This window comes from Saimiri boliviensis, chromosome 1, assembly GCF_048565385.1.
Source record: "Saimiri boliviensis isolate mSaiBol1 chromosome 1, mSaiBol1.pri, whole genome shotgun sequence".
Taxonomy (NCBI): Eukaryota; Metazoa; Chordata; class Mammalia; order Primates; family Cebidae; genus Saimiri; species Saimiri boliviensis.
In genome coordinates, this window is record NC_133449.1 from 102,507,570 (window position 1) to 102,527,010 (window position 19,441).

A 19,441-nucleotide genomic window follows, 5' to 3' on the forward strand; every position below is an offset into this window, starting at 1 on the left:
TGCAGTTGAGCTGTGATTGTGCCATTGTACTGCAGCCTGGGTGACAGTGAGACCCTGCCTCTAAAAAAAAAAAAAAAAAGAAATTAGAAACTAGATCAGGAGGTATTTTTGCAGCTTAATCAGGTGTTATCGATAACTCATTTCCGGAGTACTTTTATTCTGTAGAGTGAGACGATACTGTACAGAGGAAGTAGCCAATTCTTATTTTCTCGATCATGTCTCCCGGTGCTTCTTAGTTATGAGAAATTTGGACGTAAATGTTTTTGACTACCTGCAGTTTATAAGCTTGGGTGAAATTGAAATTCTTCGGTTTATGATCCCTCGAGTGCAAGTCATTTTAAAAACAAAGTTTGTTGTGTTGCCAAGGATATGGAGATGTCGGAACCCTCATTCACTGCTGTTGAGAAGGTAAAATGATGCACCTGCTTTGGAAGCCAGTTTCTCAGAAGCTTCCGGTTACTCACTTCCTGGTATGACCCAGGAGTTCAGCTGCACGTGTGCATCCAGGAGAAGTGGATACATGCATTTATATAAAAGCTGCTGTGTGAATGTTCACAGCAGCATGATCTTCAGTAGCCTAAAAGAAGGAACATCCCAGGCGCCCAAAAACTGATGAACGGATAAGTGTGGTCTGTCCATATACAGTGGAATCTTACTCGGCCATAAAATGGAGAAAGCACTGACACAAGCTACAATGTGGACGAACCTTGGAGACATGGTGCTGAGTCACAGGCGACGCAGAAGGCCACATATTTATGGCATGTCCAGAACGGACAGATCCACAGAGACAGGAAGTAGATTGATTAGCCATTGCCTGGACTGCAGGTGGACAGTGAGAGCTAGTGAGTACAGGATTTCCCATTTGGGGTGATGGAATGTTCTAGAACTAGCTAGTGGTGCTTTGTGAATATACTAAAAAACAGTGAACTGTATACATTGAATGGGGGTATTTTATGGTATGTGAATATTATAAAAATTAGAAAATTCTTTTCTTTAAAGAAAGTTGGTAGCTGATCGTGGTAGCTCATACCTGTAATCTTAGCACTCTGGGAAGCCGAGTGGGGAGGATTGCTTGATCCCAGGAGCGCAGGACCAGCCTGGGCAACATAGGAAGAGCCCGTCTTTCTTTTTTAAATTACTTCTAGAGACAGGGTCTCACTATATTGCTCAGGCTGGTCTCAAGTACTAGGCTCAAGCGATCCTCCCACCTTAACCTCCCAAAGTATGGGATGACAGGCATGAGCCACTGACCTGGCCTCTCTTAGCTTTATCTCTGTGACAAGTTGTGATCTATAGATTAGTCATCTGTCACCTAGTGGACGCGTTGACATTTGTAGTCAATGGACAACAAAATGCACTAGGAACACAGCTTGTTAACATTTAAAGCATCCGTGCTTTGTTTATGCCTGCCTGCCTCCACAGCACATACACTGCAGCTGGAGCTTAGTTGTTCATGGGATGTTTTCACCTCTCGTGGGCCTGTGTTGGATCATCGGGACACAAGAGTTCTGGCCACAGAAGACTAAGTAGCATTTTCTTTAAACTGTGTCCTACTTTGGGTTTCTTTTGGGTTGTTTTTTTTTGAGACAGAGTCTTGCTGTGTTGCCCAGGCTGGAGTGCAGTGGTGGGATCTCAGCTCACTCTGACCTCCACCTCTGGGTTCAAGCCATTCTCCTGTCTCAGCCTCCCATGTAGCTGGGATTACAGGAATCTGCCACCATGCCCAGCTAATTTTTGTATTTTTAGTAGACATGGGGTTTCGCCGTGTTGGCAAGGCTGATCTTGAACTCCTGACCCCAGGTAATCCACCTGCCTCAGCCTCTCAAAGTGCCGGGATTACAGGTATGAGCCGCCGTGCCCAGCCCCTACTTTGGGTTTTTGATTTATCCCTCTGTGAACAAGCATCCCACTCCATTATTTGGGTCCGAGCTCCCTGTCTCTGTTCTGATTTTTTAGGATTGTGGTGAAATAGAAAACTTTTTTTTTTTTTTTTGAGACAGAGTCTCACTTTGGTGCCAGGCTGGAGTGCAGTGGCGCGATCTCAGCTCACTGCAACCTTCGCCTCTCAGGTTCAAGCACTTCTCCTGTGTCAGCCTCCCAAGTAGCTGGGACCACAGGCACAGACCACCACGCCCAGGTAATTTTTTGTATTTTTAGTAGAGATGGGGTTTCACCATGTTGGCCAGGATGGTCTCAATCTCTTTTTTTTTTTTTTTTTTGAGACGGAGTTTCACCCTCGTTACCCAGGCTGGAGTGCAATGGCGCGATCTCGGCTCACCGCAACCTCCGCCTCCTGGGCTCAGGCAATTCTCCTGCCTCAGCCTCCTGAGTAGCTGGGATTACAGGTACACGCCGCCATGCCCAGCTAATTTTTTGCACTTTTAGTAGAGACGGGGTTTCACCATGTTGACCAGGATGGTCTCAATCTCTCGACCTTGTGATCCACCCACCTCGGCCTCCCAAAGTGCTGGGATTACAGGCTTGAGCCACCGCGCCCGGCAGGTCTCAATCTCTTGACCTCGTGATCCACCCACCTTGGCCTCCCAAAGTGCTGGGATTACAGGCGTGACCCACCACGCTCAGCCTAGAAACCATTTTTTAAGTGTACAGTTCATATTAAATACATTCATGTTGTTGCATAGCAACCATCACCAGGCCAAGCACGGTGGCTCACATTGTAATCCCAGCACTTTGGGAGACTGAGGCTGGTGGATCACGAGGTCAGGAGTTCAGGACCAGCCTGGCAAAGATGACGAAACCCTGTCTCTACCAAAAATACAAAAATTAGCCGGACATGGTGGCTGGTAATCCCAGCTACTTGGGAGGCTGAGGCAGGAGAATGGCTTGAACCTGGGCAGTAGAAGTTGCAGTGAGCCCAGATCACGCCGCTGCTCTCCAGCCTAGGTGATAGAGTGAGGCGCCATCTCAAAAAAAAAAAAAAAAAAACCATCACCACCATTCATCTCCAGGACTTTTTCAGCTTACAGACCTGAAACTCTGTACCCAAGAAACAACTTCTCATTCCACCTTACCGGCCTCCTGGCACCTGCCGTTTTATTGTCTCTGAATCCTGACTACTATTAAGTACCACATATGAGCGGAATCATATAGTCTGTCCTTTTGTGACTGGTTTATTTTACTTAGCATAATGTCCTCAAAGTTCATTCATCATCAGAATTTTTTTACTTTATTTTATTATCAATTTTTTTGGACAGGATCTCACTGTTACCCAGGCTGGAGTACAGTGGCGCAATCATGACTGACTGCAGCCTTGACTTCCTGGGCTCCAGCCATTCTCCCGCCTCAGCTTCCCAAATGGCTGGGACTGCAGGCATGCCAGTATGCCCAGCTAACTTGTTTATTGTTTGTAGAGACAGGGTCCCACTATGTTACCCAAGCTGGTCTTGAACTCCTGGGCTTAAGCGATCCTCCTGCCCCTGCCTCCCAAGTGCTGGGATTATACGTGTGACCCACCATGCCTGGCCTTCCTTTTTAAAATTGAATAATAGGCAGGGTGGCTGTTGCCAGTAATCCTAGCACTTTTGGAGGCAGAGGTGGGCGGATCATTTGAGGTCAGGAGTTTGAGACCAGCCTGGCCAAAATAGTTAAATAACATCTCTACTAAAAATATAGAAAATTAGCCAGGCATAGCAGAACACTCCTGTAATCCCAGCTACTCGAGAGGCCAAGGCAGGAAATTTGCTTGAACCCAGGAGGCAGAGGTTGCAGTGAGCCGAGATCATGCCACTGCCGTCCAATCTGGTTGACAGAACAAGACTCAGTCTTAAAAAAAAAAAAAAAAAAAAAAAGGCCAGGTGTGATGGCTCAGGTCTGTAATCCCAGCACTTTGGGAGGCCAAGGCAGGTGGATCCCGAGGTCGGGAGTTCGAGACCAGCCTGACCAACATGGTGAAACCCTGTCTCTACTTAAAATATAAAAATTAGCTGGGTGTGGTAGCACGCACCTGTAATCCCACCTACTCAGGAGGCTGAGGCAGGAGAATTTCTTAAACCTGAGAGGTGGAGGTTGCAGTGAGCTGAGATCGTGCCATTGCACTGCAGCCTGGACAACAGAGCAAGACTTTGTCTCAAAAAAAAAAAAAAAAAAGAAAAAGATTAATATTTCTTCATGTGGAGTGGCTGCATTGGGTTATCCCTGGCCTGTGGATGGATGCTTGGGTGACTTCTACCTCCAGGCTATTGTGATAGAGCTGCTATGAACATGGACGCAAAAATCTCTCTCCAGACCCTGCATTCAGTTCTTGTGCTCATGCCTGACAATGGAATTGCTGATGACGTGGTAGTTCTCCGTGCCATCTCTCGAGGAGCCGCCCAGCTGTGTTCCGCAGCGGCTGCACTGTGTGACGTTCCCAGGTGCAGCGCAGAAGGCTTCCAGTCCTTCCACATCCTCAGCAGTACTCTGTGCTCTGTTCTTTTGATTGGAGCTATTCCATTGGGTGTGAAGCAATATCTTACTGGGTTTTGATTTGCATTTCTCTGAAGATTAGAGGTGGTGTGTAGTTTTTTCATCTGCTTGTTGGCCATTTATATATCTTCCTTGGAGAAATGTCTTTTGTTCAGTATTGAATCCTTGCATTTTCTTTTGTGTTTGAAGTAGTAGGTCTCAGTTTTGTCTGTGAACCCCTGGGAGTCCTTGAGACCCTTTCAGGGAACCCTAAGGTCAAAGTTATATTTATTTATTTATTTTCTATTTTATTTTACTTTTTGAGACAGAGTCTGTCACTGTTGCCTAGGCTGAAGCACAATGGCACAATCTCAGCCCACTGCAACCCCCACCTCCCGGGTTAAAGTGATTCTCCTGCCTCAGCTTCTCAAGTAGCTGGGATTACAGGCATGTGCCACAACACCCAGCTAATTTTTGTATTTTAGTAGAGATGGGATTTCACCACATTGGTGAGGCTAGTCTCGAACTTCAGACCTCAAATGATCCACCCGCCTCAGCCTCCCAAATGGAAACTATATTTATATTAATAGTAAGACTGTGCCACATAGTCAGCATGCACTGGCATTTCAAATGCCACTTTACTTCACGTCTGTACTGTAGTAGTAAAAATTGTGATTTAATCAAATCTTTTTTTTTTTTTTTTTTTAAAGACGCAATCTCATTCTGTTGCCAGGCTGGAGTGCAGTGGCCCAATCTCAGCTCACTACAACCTCTGCCTCCCAGGTTCAAGCGATTCCCCTGCTTCAGCCTCCCGAGTAACTGGGACTACAGGTGCGCACCACCACGCCTTGCTGTTTTTTAGTAAAGACAGGGTTTCACTGCATTGGTGAGGATGGTCTCTATCTTCTGACCTGGTGATCCACCTGACTTGGCCTCCCAAAGTGCTGGGATTACAGGTGTGAGCCATCACACCCAGCTAATTTAAATCTTACACTTGAGTACAGATCTTTTATTTATTTATTTATATTATTTGTAAGGTCTTTTTAAAAATACAACTTTATTAAAGTATAATTTATGTGCCATCAAATTGACCCATTTTAAGGACACAGTTCTGTGATTTTCAATATATTTTCCCGGTTGTGTAGCCCATTTTTAGAGTATTTTCATTACCCTAGTAAGACCCTGCAGTGTCGGCATTCCCCTTATCCACAGGGAGTGTTCCACAACACCACCCACCCCACACTCCCATGGGTGCCCGAAACGTCAGATCGTAACAAGCCCTCCAATATGCTGTGGGTTTTTTTATAGGTACATTCCTATGATAAAGTTTAATTTATAAATTAGACACAGTAAGAGGTTAACCACACTCACCAGTCATAAAATAGAGCAGTTGGAACAATATACTGTAATAAGAATGTGAATGTGGTCTCTCAGAAGAGCTCACTTTGCTGTAGTCAGCCTTCTGATGATGTGAGGCCAAGACAGGTGCCCTGCCATGCAGTATTGGGCCACTCTTGACTATCTGACATGTGTTAGAAGGAAGGTTGTCTGCGCCAGTGATCCTGGAGCACGGAGCCACGGTGAGGACAGCACTGCCAAGTCCCCAGCAGTTGTTGGCCGAGAGGGCTGCTAAGCCACTAGTGGACGGTTAGCGCTGTGGACAGCATGGATCTGTTGGACGAAGGGATGATCGTGTCCAGGTGGAACAGGGGAGGACGGCACAAGATTTCATCACACTAGTCAGCACAGAGCGTCATTTAAAACTTAGGAATTATTTTTGGAATTTTCCGTTTAATATTTTCAGACCACGAGTAACTGAATTTGCAGAAAGCAGAGGAGGGGTAATACTGTACTTGTCTTTCAGCACTCAGTGTGGTGCAGTGGCAGCGTGGGTAGAGTCCCCTGCCAGCACTCCAGTCCAGCAGTCTCAAGGGGTGGCACGTGAAGGGTTTGAGCTGCAGCTGACCCTGTGTGCTCTCCGTGGAGCACACATGAACGAGGAAGACTGGCAGGCACGCCAGGGAATGCAGATCCGGGTCTTGGCAGGAACAAAGTGAACCCACAGCTTCAAGGAGAACAGCGGAGAGTGTTAGCAATATTAAAAATGGAGCTGGGTGTGGTGGCTCACGCCTGTCATCCCAGAAGTTTGGGAGGCCAAGGTGGGCAGATCACCAGAGGTTGGGAGTTCCAGATCAGCCTGACCAGCTTGGAAAAACCTTGTCTCTACTAACAATACCAAACAAAAATTAGGCGTGTGGCGAGTACCTGTGATGCCAGCTGCTCAGGAGGCTGAGACAGGAGAATTGCTTGAACCCGGGAGGTGGAGGTTGCGATGAGATGAAATCACACCATTGAACTCCAGCCTGGGCAACAAGAGCAAAACTCTGTCTCAAAAATAAAAAATTAAATTAAAATTGGAGCTTTCCGTTGAAAACTGGACTTTTAGAAAATACAGTCACTGTGTGCTCTACAGCTTCTCTGTGGGTAAGGACTTTCTTACGCGACCGTTGCAGGATGTCACAGAATCATGTGTTGGCAGAAGACCCCCCGAAAGTTCAGGATAGACCAGTGGACTTCAGAGGAACTGGGTTAGAAAAGTTTGGCAGTGGGGTTCGATGGCAGCTTACTGTAAGGAGCCTTCCTGTGTTGAGTGTGGTGTCAGGAAGAATTTCCCAGCGCATCTGAAAAGGCTCTTACGATGCCCCTCTCTTTCCAGCTGCCTCTCTGTGTGGGGCTGTAGCATCCTCTCCAGCTTCAGCCCCCGGCAGCCCATCATGGCCAGATGCAGATGGGAGCCCACATGTGTTCCAGGGTCAACATTCAAGAGATGGACAAAAAGGCAAAGAATTCTACTCTTCTCACTAAATACTTTAAAAATACCTTCTTAAATATTTGTTACCATATATTGGATTTCTTGTTAAATAGTGAGATATCTTTAAATGTCTCTTAAGTTTTAATACCATACACATCGATAGAAATGATGCATAAACCAAGTAAATACAGTAAATTGGTATTTACTGTACTCAGAATTAAAAGACACATATAAAGCTATTTCATGTGCAGGTTGTATTGGAGCACGAGCTCTAGTTCCCAGCATCTCTGTGTGTTTCCGGATTGTCCACGCTGTGGGTCTGTCTCACTGGTGCTGTTTGGGTTTGTTGCTGCCGAGATTGCAGGATCCCTTTTTGTAGTTACATCGTGTGGTGGAAAAAGCAAGGTTCAACACAGAACATAACATTCCCAGAAAAAAGCAGGGAAGATTGATGGATCGAGCCCAGGGAATTGGTGATTACCTCTGGCAGTGGCCCTGGAGGCCCCGGGCAGGAGGTCGACTTCACCGTGTACCCTCTGCAGGCATCCCCAGACTTTTTACACAGGGGGCCAGTTCACTGTCCCTCAGACCGTTGGAGGGCCGCCACATACTGTGCTCCTCTCACTGACCACCAATGAAAGAGGTGCCCCTTCCTGAAGTACGGCGAGGGGCCGGATAAATGGCATCTGGGGGCCACATGTGGCCCGCGGGCCGTAGTTTGGGGACGCCTGCTTTAGAGTGTGTGGGGATTCTTTATTTACAAGCATCCCATTTTATTATGAAATATTTGATATAAGTAAACGAATACAGTGTTCACACAGGGATAAAGATTAATCAGAGAATAAAACAGTTGCTGCTGTGCTGACATTCCAGTTCAGAAAAAGATCTTCATCCTGCCCTGAAGCCCTGTGTGCCAGAAATAGCTCTTAGATGTTTCAGCCGAGATTCCGCCCCACTCCAGTGGCTTCCGTCTCTCCTTGTCCTCTTCTGGCCTGAGGCTGTGTCTGTGTACACAGTCTCCGCAGAATTGTCTTTATACTGTTAGAATCACAGTCCATGTGAATTTCGGGTTTGAAGTTCCAGTTGGAAGACGATACACTTTGTAAACCAGAATATTTTTATTTTTGCTTCTATTTTCTGGAGAGTTTTTTCTTTCTTTCTTTCTTTCTTTCTTTCTTTCTTTCTTTCTTTCTTTTTTTTTTTTTAACAAATGCTTTTGAGCCGGGTGGCTCATGCCTGTAATCCCAGCACTTTGAGACGCTGAGGCAGGTGGATCACCTGAGGTCGGGAGTTCAAGACCAGCCTGACTAACATGGAGAAACCCCATCTCTTAGTACTAAAAATACAAAATCAGCTGGGCATGTGGCGCATGCCTGTAATCCCAGCTACTTGGGAGGCTGAGGCAGGGGAATCACTTGAACACGGGAGGTGGAGGTTGCAGTGAGCCAAGAGCATGCCATCGCACTCCAGCCTGGGCAACAAGAGCGAAACTCCATCTCAAAACAAAATTGCTTTTTAAATTATGAAAGTAAGGCTGGGCACAGAAGCTGATGCCTGTAATCCCAGCACTTTGGGAGGCTGAGGCAGCGGATCACCTGAGATCAGGAGTTTGAGACCAGCCTGGCTAACATGGCAAAACCCTGTTTCTACTAAAAATACCAAAATTAGCCAGGCGGGTTGGTGCAGGCCTGTAATCCCAGCTACTCGAGAGGCTGAGGCAGGAGAATTGCTTGGACCCATGAGGCAGAGGTTGGCAGTGAGCCAAGATCATGCTGCTATACTCCAGCCTGGGCAACAGAGCCAGATTCCATCTCAAAAAAAAAGTAATATGGGCTGGCAGAGGTCAAGAGAGTAAAAGATAAAGCCTCTGTCCACTTTCCCGACAGTTGGGTGTGTTTCTACACAGATAAAAGTTTACATTTTAAAAGGGTGGGTGGGACAGCAGTTCTTTCTGCCTGACGTCTGCGAGATGTTATACTTTGTACACATAGTGTCCCAACTATATGTACAGACCGACTGTGCTACTTTCCAGAGCCATCTTCCCCTTTACTTTGGTGGCCAGGGGTCAGGGCAGCACTTAGCACTCCCCAGGCAGGTGGCCCCCGAGAGCTGAGCGCTGTCACCCACCTGTGTCTGGTCTCTAGGGACAGCCTCATGCTCACCTTCTCACCTTGCTCTTCGACGCTCACTGGTTTGTTCTCTTCTGCCTTGTTTCTCCTTCCTCCGCCTGCCAATATCAGTGAGAAAGGGTATTTTTTGACAGTGGGTTCGTAGGTGATATCCTAAAAGTTTTTGCAAATACTGAAAAGGGCGAAGAATAACATATTTAGTTAGCCACCACCCAGACACATACTTGAGATGAAAAAGGAGTATAGAAAAGCTGTGGCCGGGCGCAGTGGCTCAAGCCTGTAATCCCAGCACTTTGGGAGGCCGAGGCGGGTGGATCACGAGGTCAAGAGATTGAGACCATCCTGGTCAACAAGGTGAAACCTGTCTCTACTAAAAATACAATAAATTAGCTGGGCATGGTTGTGCGTGCCTGTAATCCCAGCTACTCAGGAGGCTGAGACAGGAGAATTGCCTGAACCCAGGAGGCAGAGGTTGCGGTGAGCCGAGATCGCGCCATTGCACTCCAGCCTGGGTAACAAGAGCGAAACTGCATCTCAAAAAAAAAAAAAGAAAAGCTGTGGTTTATATTGTCAGCACTTTTCTGTACTTGGACATTTTTTACAATGAGCTTTTACTTTTTGAGTTACACAGGCGATTTTGAATACTGTATGAGTATTTGAAGAGGCAAACCAGGACGAGCTCCCTAGTGTGTTGAGTCTTGGTGAGATGTATGACTGCATAGTCTGTTTTTCTTTAAATCTCTCTGAGGTTCTGGATTTTTGGATACCCTATAGAATAACATTTCCCAGCCTCTTCTGACTTAGGTGTGATCTTTTATTTTTTTACCTCACCCTTCATGAGTGATCTCTTAAACACTTTTAGAAATTTGTTTTTTATTTTTTATTTTATTTTTTTTTTGAGGCAATGTTTCACACTTGTCGCCCAGGCTGGAGTGCAGTGGCGATATCTTGGCTCACTGCAACCTCTGCCTCCTGGGTTTAAGTGATTCTCCTGCCTCAGCCTCCCAAGTAGCTGGGATTACAGGCATGCGCCACCACACCCAGCTAATTTTTTTATTTTTAGTAGAGACAAGGTTTCACTGTGTTGGTCAGGCGGGTCTCGAACTCCTGACCTCAAGTGATTCTCCCCAACGTTGGCCTCCCAAAGTGCTGGGATTACACACATGAGCCACTGTGCCCAGCCTAGAAATTTTAAAAATTACTTGTCATTTCTGCATTTCCAGAGAAGCAATTTTACTTTCTTTGAGTTTAATTTAGGTTGATACTGTTATTATGTTGTATTGAGTTGGTTTTAATTCAAGCTTAAGTGTTTATGATGTTTAAGGTTAAAATTTTAAATGATGTAAAAGCTAACTGCATGTTAACCCGTTGAAAAAGTTCTTTACAACCACTTAGATACTGTATGACATACTTGGTTTTAAACAATGTATGCATATTGTCTATTCAAAAAAGTACATTTGTAAAAAATGATTCACTCACTAATTGACTTAAACACTTAGAGGCCTTCTATTCTGCGCTGAAAAGTCGAGGTTTCCTTTACTAACCCTGATGTTCTGTTGAAAATGAAGGTTTGTGATGGTTATTTGTGAACAAAGTGTAAAAGCCCATTTAAGTTCCAGAAATATCTTGAAATGCTGTACGAGAGTTTTGGTAAGACAAATGCAGATTTAGGGAGGAGGTCAAGGGCGTCCTCCGTGCACCTGCTGCCTTCCCGTCGTTTTTAAGGCTTCTCGCTGACGTCTGTTTCAGCCCGAGCACAGTGACATCCAGTTGCACCCAGAGGAGCCTGGGCCAGGGCTGGGAGCAAGGCTGTGGGGCTTTTCTGGTTTAAGGGGAAGGTTAATACTCAGACCGTTGATACGCTTGAACTCTCTACAAAGGGACTTTGAAACAGGCTCTTTCCTCTGACCAAGGTGTCCTGGGTGCCTGGCAGCCTCTGGGGAACTGCTGTGTCTGGGCAGGTGCCGCCGCCTCACTCGGTCTCTCTCGGCTCGTCCTGCCCACCCTTTCAGTACCCACGAGTGGCCAGGCCAGGCTGGGTAAACATGGCCACTGTCCCCCACCCCCACCCCAGCTGCTGCCCTTGTGCAGTTAGGCTTTTGTGGACCCTTGCTGATCTCACTTTTGTTTCCATAGGGAACTGTACCTGGGGAATGAATTGTAGGTTTATACACCCTGGAGTGAACGACAAGGGGAACTACTCCCTAATCACCAAAGCCGACCCCTTCCCGCCCAACGGCGCCCCGCCTCTCGGACCTCACCCGCTGATGCCCGCCAACCCTTGGGTGCGTGATGCCTCTTTTTCATTGTGAGCACATTAGCCAGCTGAGCTTCTGTCTGAATCTCAAGCTTGAGACAAGTCTCTGTGCCTTGTGGAAAAGTCTCAGCACAGGCTCAGCCCCGTTCAGATGCTTCTGTGGTCCCAAGTGGAAGCAGGCCTCGGCTTTCCGGGGACGGGTGAGGCTTGCTGGAAGGAGAGTGCCCACTCACAGCTCTGTGGTGTTGATGTTTTTACTGTCTGGTTTCTCTGTACACTTGAAAGTTTTACTTTCTCACCTTCTCCCTTCTCATTTTTCAATAGGGTGGGCCAGTAGTTGATGAAATTTTGCCTCCACCCCCTCCAGAGCCCCCAACAGAGAGTGCCTGGGAACGCGGACTCCGGCATGCAAAGGAGGTAACAGAGTTCAGCAGAAACCCGACAAGAAGAAGACTTACAAGAGTGGTCCTTGCACAAAACTAGTGTTTCCTGGGTCCAGAAGCAGCCGCAGGAGGCTCAGTAAAGCCTCTGAGGTTCAGGCGCTGTTTCTGTCGTTTGTTTTGGGTTTGGGGGTTTTTTGCTTGTTTGTTTTTGAGACGGAGCATTGCTCTTACTGCCCAGGCTGGAGTACAGCGGCCCAGTCTCAGCTCACTGCAGCCTCCGCCTCCCAGGTTCTTGAGATTCTCTCCTGCCTCAGCCTCCCAAGTAGCTGGGATTACAGGCGTGTGCCACCAGGCCTGGAAGGATAGAAAGTTTTGTCTGCCTCAGAGGCAGCAGCCCGGTAGGCCAGGGACTCTCGTCCAGGGCAAACCCTCTGTCTTCATGTGGCTGGATCAGCACTGCACCACACCCTGGCTGGCACTGCCCCCCCCCCCCCCCCCCGCCAGGATCTGTGCCCCAGGCTCCTGAGACTCTCTCTGCTCTTTTGGAGAGAAGCTGGGGCTTTCTGGCCCCGTCACTGCACATTCCCTCCTTCTGGGCCCACTTTGGCCCCAGTGTATGAGCTTAAGCTCTGGGAACCAGTCTCCCAGCACCCAACCCTGCTTACTCATTTTCCTGGCCCGCCTCCCTGCTGGGAGATGACAAACAAGACCTCCTCACTTCCTCACTACCTCCTTCTCTCTGAGACTCTGAGTGACTGGGGCTCCCTGGGTTCAGCCCCAAGGGTAGTTGAAGGAAGTGATGAGTATCTCACATGGGCACATGGAGGCTGGGGGCAGCTGTTGGTGTAGAGACGGGCACAAACTGCCCTCCTCCCTGGAAAGATGCCTGCACTGTGTCCGCCCCTCGCCGCGAGCACTGCAATGCGCAGCTCCTGCTCTTACGGGGCTGCTGCGTCGGGTGGGGCGGCTCCCTCTGTGTCTCCTAACCTCAGCGCCAGTATTCCACCTTCATGTTGACTTCTTTCTTCTTACAACGGTAGGTTTTAAAAAAAGCAACTATCCGAAAAGAACAGGAGCCTGATTTTGAAGAGAAAAGGTTTACAGTGACCATTGGCGAAGACGAACGGGAATTTGACAAAGAAAATGAAGTTTTTCGAGATTGGAATTCTCGGCTCCCAAGAGATGTCAGAGACACAGTGTAAGGAATGGCCTTGCCTGCTCCTCCCTTTCCTCCCTGGGTGTGGCCATGCTCTGGAGAGGACAGCCATGCGCAGGCCCCAGGGTGTGCTCCTCGGGGCCCAGCGCCTCTCGCTGGGGTCACGGTAACGTTCCCAGGATCAGTCAGGCGCGGTTCTCACAGTCAGCTGATCTCAGGTTTTTGCTTCTAGGAAGGAAGCGTTAGGGCTCTGAGCTCTGGGAGTTTTTGAAGCTGTCCTTGAGACGTCGGGAGCCCCACAAGTCTGTGTTCCTGTCTCCTCTCCCCACCCCACATTACCTGAGAGCTGGGAGCATAGCAGTGCTTCTCTTCACTGGCCGTGCTGTCTTCACCGCACCTCCTCTGAGGCCTTTACGGCTAGTACCTTTTTTCGAGATGGAGTCTTGTTCTGTTGCCCAGGCTGGAATGCAGTGGTGGGATCTTCACTCACTGCAACCTCTACCTCCCGGGTTCAGTCAGTTCTCCTGCCTCTGCCTCCCGAGGAGCTGGGATTACAGGCGTGAGCCTCCATGCTGGGCCCATTTATGGTTGGTTTTTAAAAATCCCTTACAGAAGAAGTGCCTGGGGTTGAATGGTGGAAGTCAGATCTTTGTGTGGCATACAAAATGCTGTTTTCCTCTGCCTGTGAATGGATGGTGAGCTTCAGGGTGGGGAGCTGGATTATAATTCTGTCAAATCTAAATTGGAGCTGCATTTTGCTGAGGCTTGAGCAACCCTGTACATTCCTGGTTGCTAGCAGGGAATCATGATGACTGTGATTTCTGACTGGAAGGATAGTAAAAGGTGCACAAAAAAGGAAGCGTGCCATAGTTGCACTCCAGTACTCGGTCCTGCTGACACGGCCCTGTGAGGTCCTGCTCAGTCCTTGCTTCGAGCAGACTCCCCTGGGCTCTCTGCCTGCAAAAGTTGGGGGAGGAAGCTCCAGCGGCCCCCACCTGCCCCAGCAATGACAACTCAAGATTGAAGGGATAGGTATTTAAAGACTTCCTTAAAACATGTACATTTTCTAATTAAATTGCATGTGGAATGTCAGATCACAGAAAGGAGGGAGCATTTGAGTCAGAACTCTGTAGGATCGGGGTGGGGGGTCTCCTGAAGCTCTGGAGGCCTTCTCTTTTTTTGCATGTTTGTTTAGCTGTGGATATTGTCTTTCCTGCCTCACAGCTCCTGCGCACAGAGCACTCTGTAAATACGTGGGGAAGGATGGATTTTAGAGCCTGGGCGTGATCCCTGACACTGTATTACAGTTTCCCTGGCTGCAGCAGGGACCTGAAATCTGCCTGCTTGGGAATGGTTCAGCAGGTCTCTGAGGTTTTGTGCCTCTATGTGTGTTTCACATGTCAGTGTTGGCAGAAACTCCCTTCCTGGCACCGGGTGACAGAAGTTGGCTCTTGGCCACCCCAGCTTCTCTCCCAGGAGCTGGTATCTGCACTGCAGGACCCCTGAATTTTAAAGCCTCAGCAGTTAGGGCTAAAAGGTTGCATTGGTGTCTGAGAGCCAGGCTTCTCCTTATGTTTGTGTTTTGTTTGTTTTTATACAACGGTCTCTGTGCATGTTACAGTTAACCTGGGGCCTTTTGTGCCAGGCCTCGTCCCAGACCTGGTGAGTCAAGACCTCTGGGAACAGGATTGGGCTGCATGTGTCACAGTGGCGAGGTGCCCTGGCTGTTTCTGACAGACACCGTGGGAAGAACTGTCAGCCAGGGTCCTGCCAGAAGGGTGGAGGTCACCCCATGTGGGTGGCCATTTAGTTAGAAAATGTACATGTTTTAACCAAGTCTTTAAATACTGTCATAAAGAACGTCTAAGGGAAAGGTCAGTCCTCCAGGTAGCTGCAGAGGAAGACACAGTGCGTGGAGGGACCCAGTGCGGCTGGGCTGCGGGGACCCAGAGGGAGGGAGGCAGCTATGCTGCAGGTGCAGGCGTCCTGGTGCGTACCGTTGGCAGGAGTGGGTCCTGTTGTCACCTGCCTTCTCAGTCCTTTGCGTACCCACACCTTGTAGGGTGTGCAGGAGGGTGGCTCGCAGCCCGGTTAGCAGTCGGACTCCAGGGCCTTCACGGCACGGAAGGCCAAACCAGCAGCACCCGTGTGTTGGGATCCTGCATGAAAGGCTTCGCGTCCGGTGCTCCTGACCTGTTTTGGGTCATAGCAGGCCGAGGTCAGGGCCGTGTCCCTGCCGCACAGGTGAGGAGAGTGCAGCCTAGATTGATATCTGTGACCTGGTGTGGTGTCTCAACCTCGGCCACCTGTGCCCCCAGCAGTGTGTTAGAGGTCAGGTTCTTAGGCCCCACCCCAGACAGACTGAGTCTAAAGCTCCAGGGAGAGCCGGGCCAGTGGTTTGTGTTAACAAGCCCTCTCCTGCATATTAAAGTTTGAGAATCATTGATTTGCAGTCATTCCAGAGACACAGACCCCTAAAGATACCACATTATTTTATTACCTAATGTTGAGGGTTTTCCATTTGTTGGTTTTTTGAGGTGAGGTTTTGCTGTGTTTGTCAGGCTGATCTCCAACTCCTGACCTCAGGTGATCCGCCCACCTCAGCCTCCCAAAGTGCTGGGATTACAGGCGTGAGCCACCGCGCCTGGCCGTTTGTTGGTTTTTTGAGATGAGGTCTTGCTGTGTTGTCAGGCTGATCTCGAACTCCTGGACTCCTCAGTTCCTCCCACCTGAACCTCTTAAGTTGCTGGGAATACAGATGTTAGCCACCTGCTGTGGAGTTTTGCAAGTACTTGTCACATAGAGGCAGCTTCACACAGGCAGGCTTGGGTTGCTGCAGGATGGCACTCCCTGCACTACATTGTAGACAACTGTTCAGGCAGTCTTGGAGAAACAGTCTGTGACATGGTATACAGACAAGAACATTCTTTTTTCTCTGTATCTTTTTTGGAATTAAAAAATTCAACTAGCAGGATCACTTAGTAAAAATACTACTTTGCAGCCGGGCACGGTAGCTCACGCCTGTAATCCTAGCACTTCGGGAGGCCGAGGCAGGCAGACTGCCAAGCTCAGGAGTTCGGGACTAGCCTGGGCAACACAGTGAAACCTGGTCTCTGCTAAAATACAAAAGCCGAGCATGGCAGCATGCACCTGTAGTCCCAGCAGCTCGGGAGGCTGAGGCAGGAGAATTGCTCGAACCTGGGAGGCAGAGGTTGTAGTGAACTGGGATCGTACCACTGCACTCTAGCCTGGGGTACAGCACGAGACTCTTATCTCTTAATAATAATAATACTTTGCTAGACAGATGCATCCTGATTCACAGCTTAAAATGTTCCTTTTCTACCACCTTGGGACTTTGTTCAGGTACCATCTGACTTATAAAACCCCACATATTGGCTGGGCATAGTGGCTCATTCCCATAATCCTAGTGTTATGGGAGGTCGAGGCGAGCAGATCCATTCAGATTGACTGAGCTCAGGAGTTGGAGACCAGCCTGGGCAGCATGGCCAAACCTATCTCTACAAAATATATGAATATTAGTTGGGTGTGGTGGCACATGCCTGTAGTTCTGGCTACTCGAGAGGCTGAGGTGGGAGAATCTCCTGAGCCCGAGGGCTGGAAGTTTCAGTGACAGATGGCACCTCTGCACTCTAGCCTGGCCAGCAGAGAGAGACTCTCTCCAAACACCCTCACACATGTAAGACATTAAGAAGTGTCATCTCTGCTTAGGGCTGCTGGGGATGCTGTGCCTAGAATAGTCTACAAGTCTAATAGGGACATGTGGCCCAAAAGATACAAGGGCCATCTAGGGTGCACAGGCTGTCACCTGTGAGAAATGTGGTCATCAGTAGTGGTTCCACTGTGAACAAAGTTTCTGATCAGATCAGAGTCAGGCTGTTGGGCCACAGCCAGGGCCATGGACTAGGCCCCTGCCAAATCCCCAGACGTCCCCAGCACAGAAAGTGGTGTGGTGCCGGTGTGATAGAGGTGGGGTGCGGGCTCCTGTTCTTTGGAGTATGATGTCAGGGTGGGGTACAGAGAAACCAGAACAGTAACTTTCAGAAAGGGAGTGGGTGAGCACTTCCCTCGTCCCAGACGCTTAACTGAGAGAGTGCCAATGGATTCTACCTGGATCTGCTGGTGCCCTGTGGAGAAGCCCCCTGAGTCAGGAAGGAGGGAGGGTTGGGCTTCCTGGAGAGTGACACAGGGAGGACCCCACATGGGTAAGCCCACAGCCCCACAGACTCTGAGGGCAGATGGCTGTACAGGTGCCCAGGTGCCTGTGGCCCCTGCATGCCTTTGAGGACCTCATCCCCTGCCTTCACTTTCAGTGGCTAGCATTGAAACAGGAACGTGGGCACCAGCCAGACCACGCTGGGTTTGGGTGGTGACAAGAGGCAACGGGGCTACATCACTGCTCCCTTTTCAAGCTGCCTGGGACCCTCTTCCTCACCTTGGATCTCTGCAGCGGGCAGGGGCACATGAGCATCTGACTCCTGCCTTTGCAACCCTCCACCTGGGTTGAGGTCTGTGCAAGTTCAACCTGAATTGTGCAAGTTGCATTTCATTGTGTAATATTGCAGAACCCTTCAATTACAAGTGGCATTAGACATTTTAGCACTTTTCCTAGTACATTTTGAACCCAGTTTCCTTGCCATTGAAATGAAATGGTTAGGCAAAGTGATCTCTAAGCTCCAAACTTGTCATTCTTACACGTTCTCTATTTGCTGGACTTTTCACCTCCCATGCCTCTCCCTGGGCGGGACTGTGGGCAGGAACCGTGTCCTGCACCTGGTGGGTATGTCCAGTGGTCCCGTCAGCCAGGAACTTGTAGCTCCTCTCCATGTGCCAGTGCTGAGTCTGACACTGCTCAGACCTCTGGGGACGCGGGGCCTCTGGAGTGCAGCATGCGTGTGTGTGCACGGGACACTATTGGTGCTGGTTGGTGAAGTGGTGACTGCTGAAGGAGGTGTGAGCCTCCCTCCTGCTGTGAGCCAGCTTTACCCAATCTTTCTTGACCACAGAACCCTTTCTTCAGAAGGCTCATTCACATTTTGGTTCCCTAAAACATAGTTTGGGAAGTGTTTGTGCAGACCATGGTACTGGTCAGTAGTATTTATTTTTAAATTATATTAAACACCCTTCCAAATTCATTTCCAGAGTGTTTCAGGATTTCTCAAGGTGGCACTGGAGAGTCTGTTGTTAGCATGGTTGCAGGTGCCGGTGGCATGCTGTGTTTGACACGCTCTAGAACACACGCTGCTGAGCAGATGGTTCTGAGGCAGCCGCGCTGAGGAAGTGCTGTGTGCCTCACTCCTGACCGCTCACCTGCAACTTCCAGAAAGCCTGCAGGAAAGAGCCCTTTCATTCCACTTCAGCAGTTTCCCAAGAACAAATTTGCTGGCACAGCCCTCTTGTCAGAGAGCACACACCCTCTCACTCATTTTGGGAAAGGCTTTTCTGCCTTTTATTTTTTCACTGTCAAAGAAGTCTGTGTTTCCAGGAGCTCATATTCTCCCCCCCTTTTTTTTTCTTCTTTTCATTCTTTTCTTGTATGTGTGTGGTTTTTTTTGTTTTTTGAGATGGAGTTTCACTCTTGTTGCCTAGGCTGGAATGCAGTGGCACTATTTTGGCCTCCAGCTCCTCGGTTTAAGTGATTCTCCTGCCTCAGCCTCCCAAGTAGTGAGATTGCAGGGGCCTGCCATGACACCTGACTAATTTTTTATATTTTTAATTAGAGACGGGGTTTCACTATGTTGGCCAGGCTGGTCTCAAACTCCTGACCTCAGGTGATCCACCACCTTGGCCTCTCAAAGTGCTGGGATTACAGATGTGAGCCACTGCATCCAGCCTTGTTTTTTCTTTTTTTGAGACAGCATCTGGCTCTGTTGCTCAGACTGGAGTCCAGGGGTGCAATCATGACTCCCTTCATTCTCAGCCTCCTGGGTTCACACAATCCTCCTGCCTCAGCCTCCCAAGTAGCTGGGGCCACAGGCGTGTACCACCAGACCTGCCTAATTTTTGTGCCTTTTGTAGAGATAGGGTCTCACATGTTGTCCAGGCTTCCTCTTCGTTTTTATGTAGCATGATGTCATATCACCACAGGTCTCTACAAAAGTTTACCGATTGTTACAATGTTACTTGAGTAGTGTGCACATTAGATTGTTTGAACACCGTCTGGCTGAAGCCTTGTCCTTGGGGAAAGCCAGTTAAAACTGGCCATGTGGACAGTTGAGGTGGCCTCGAGGGTGTTATTGACCACTTGTGGCTGGAGCCACCTCAAGCCATGATGCCTCAGGT

The 19,441-nt window shown here is 48.8% G+C and overlaps 1 protein-coding gene across 2 annotated transcripts in view; it reads left to right on the forward strand.

Annotated features, from left to right (window-relative positions):
* The window catches only part of ZC3H18 (zinc finger CCCH-type containing 18), a 68,084-nt gene that overhangs the window by 20,541 nt on the left and 28,102 nt on the right, over positions 1-19,441 (forward strand). For both annotated transcript variants that reach the window (XM_039459870.2, XM_039459871.2), the window contains 3 exons: positions 11,482-11,630; positions 11,927-12,019; positions 13,026-13,183. In XM_039459870.2, the coding sequence (XP_039315804.1) occupies positions 11,482-11,630; positions 11,927-12,019; positions 13,026-13,183 (400 nt within the window). The remainder of the gene's footprint in view (positions 1-11,481; positions 11,631-11,926; positions 12,020-13,025; positions 13,184-19,441) is intronic.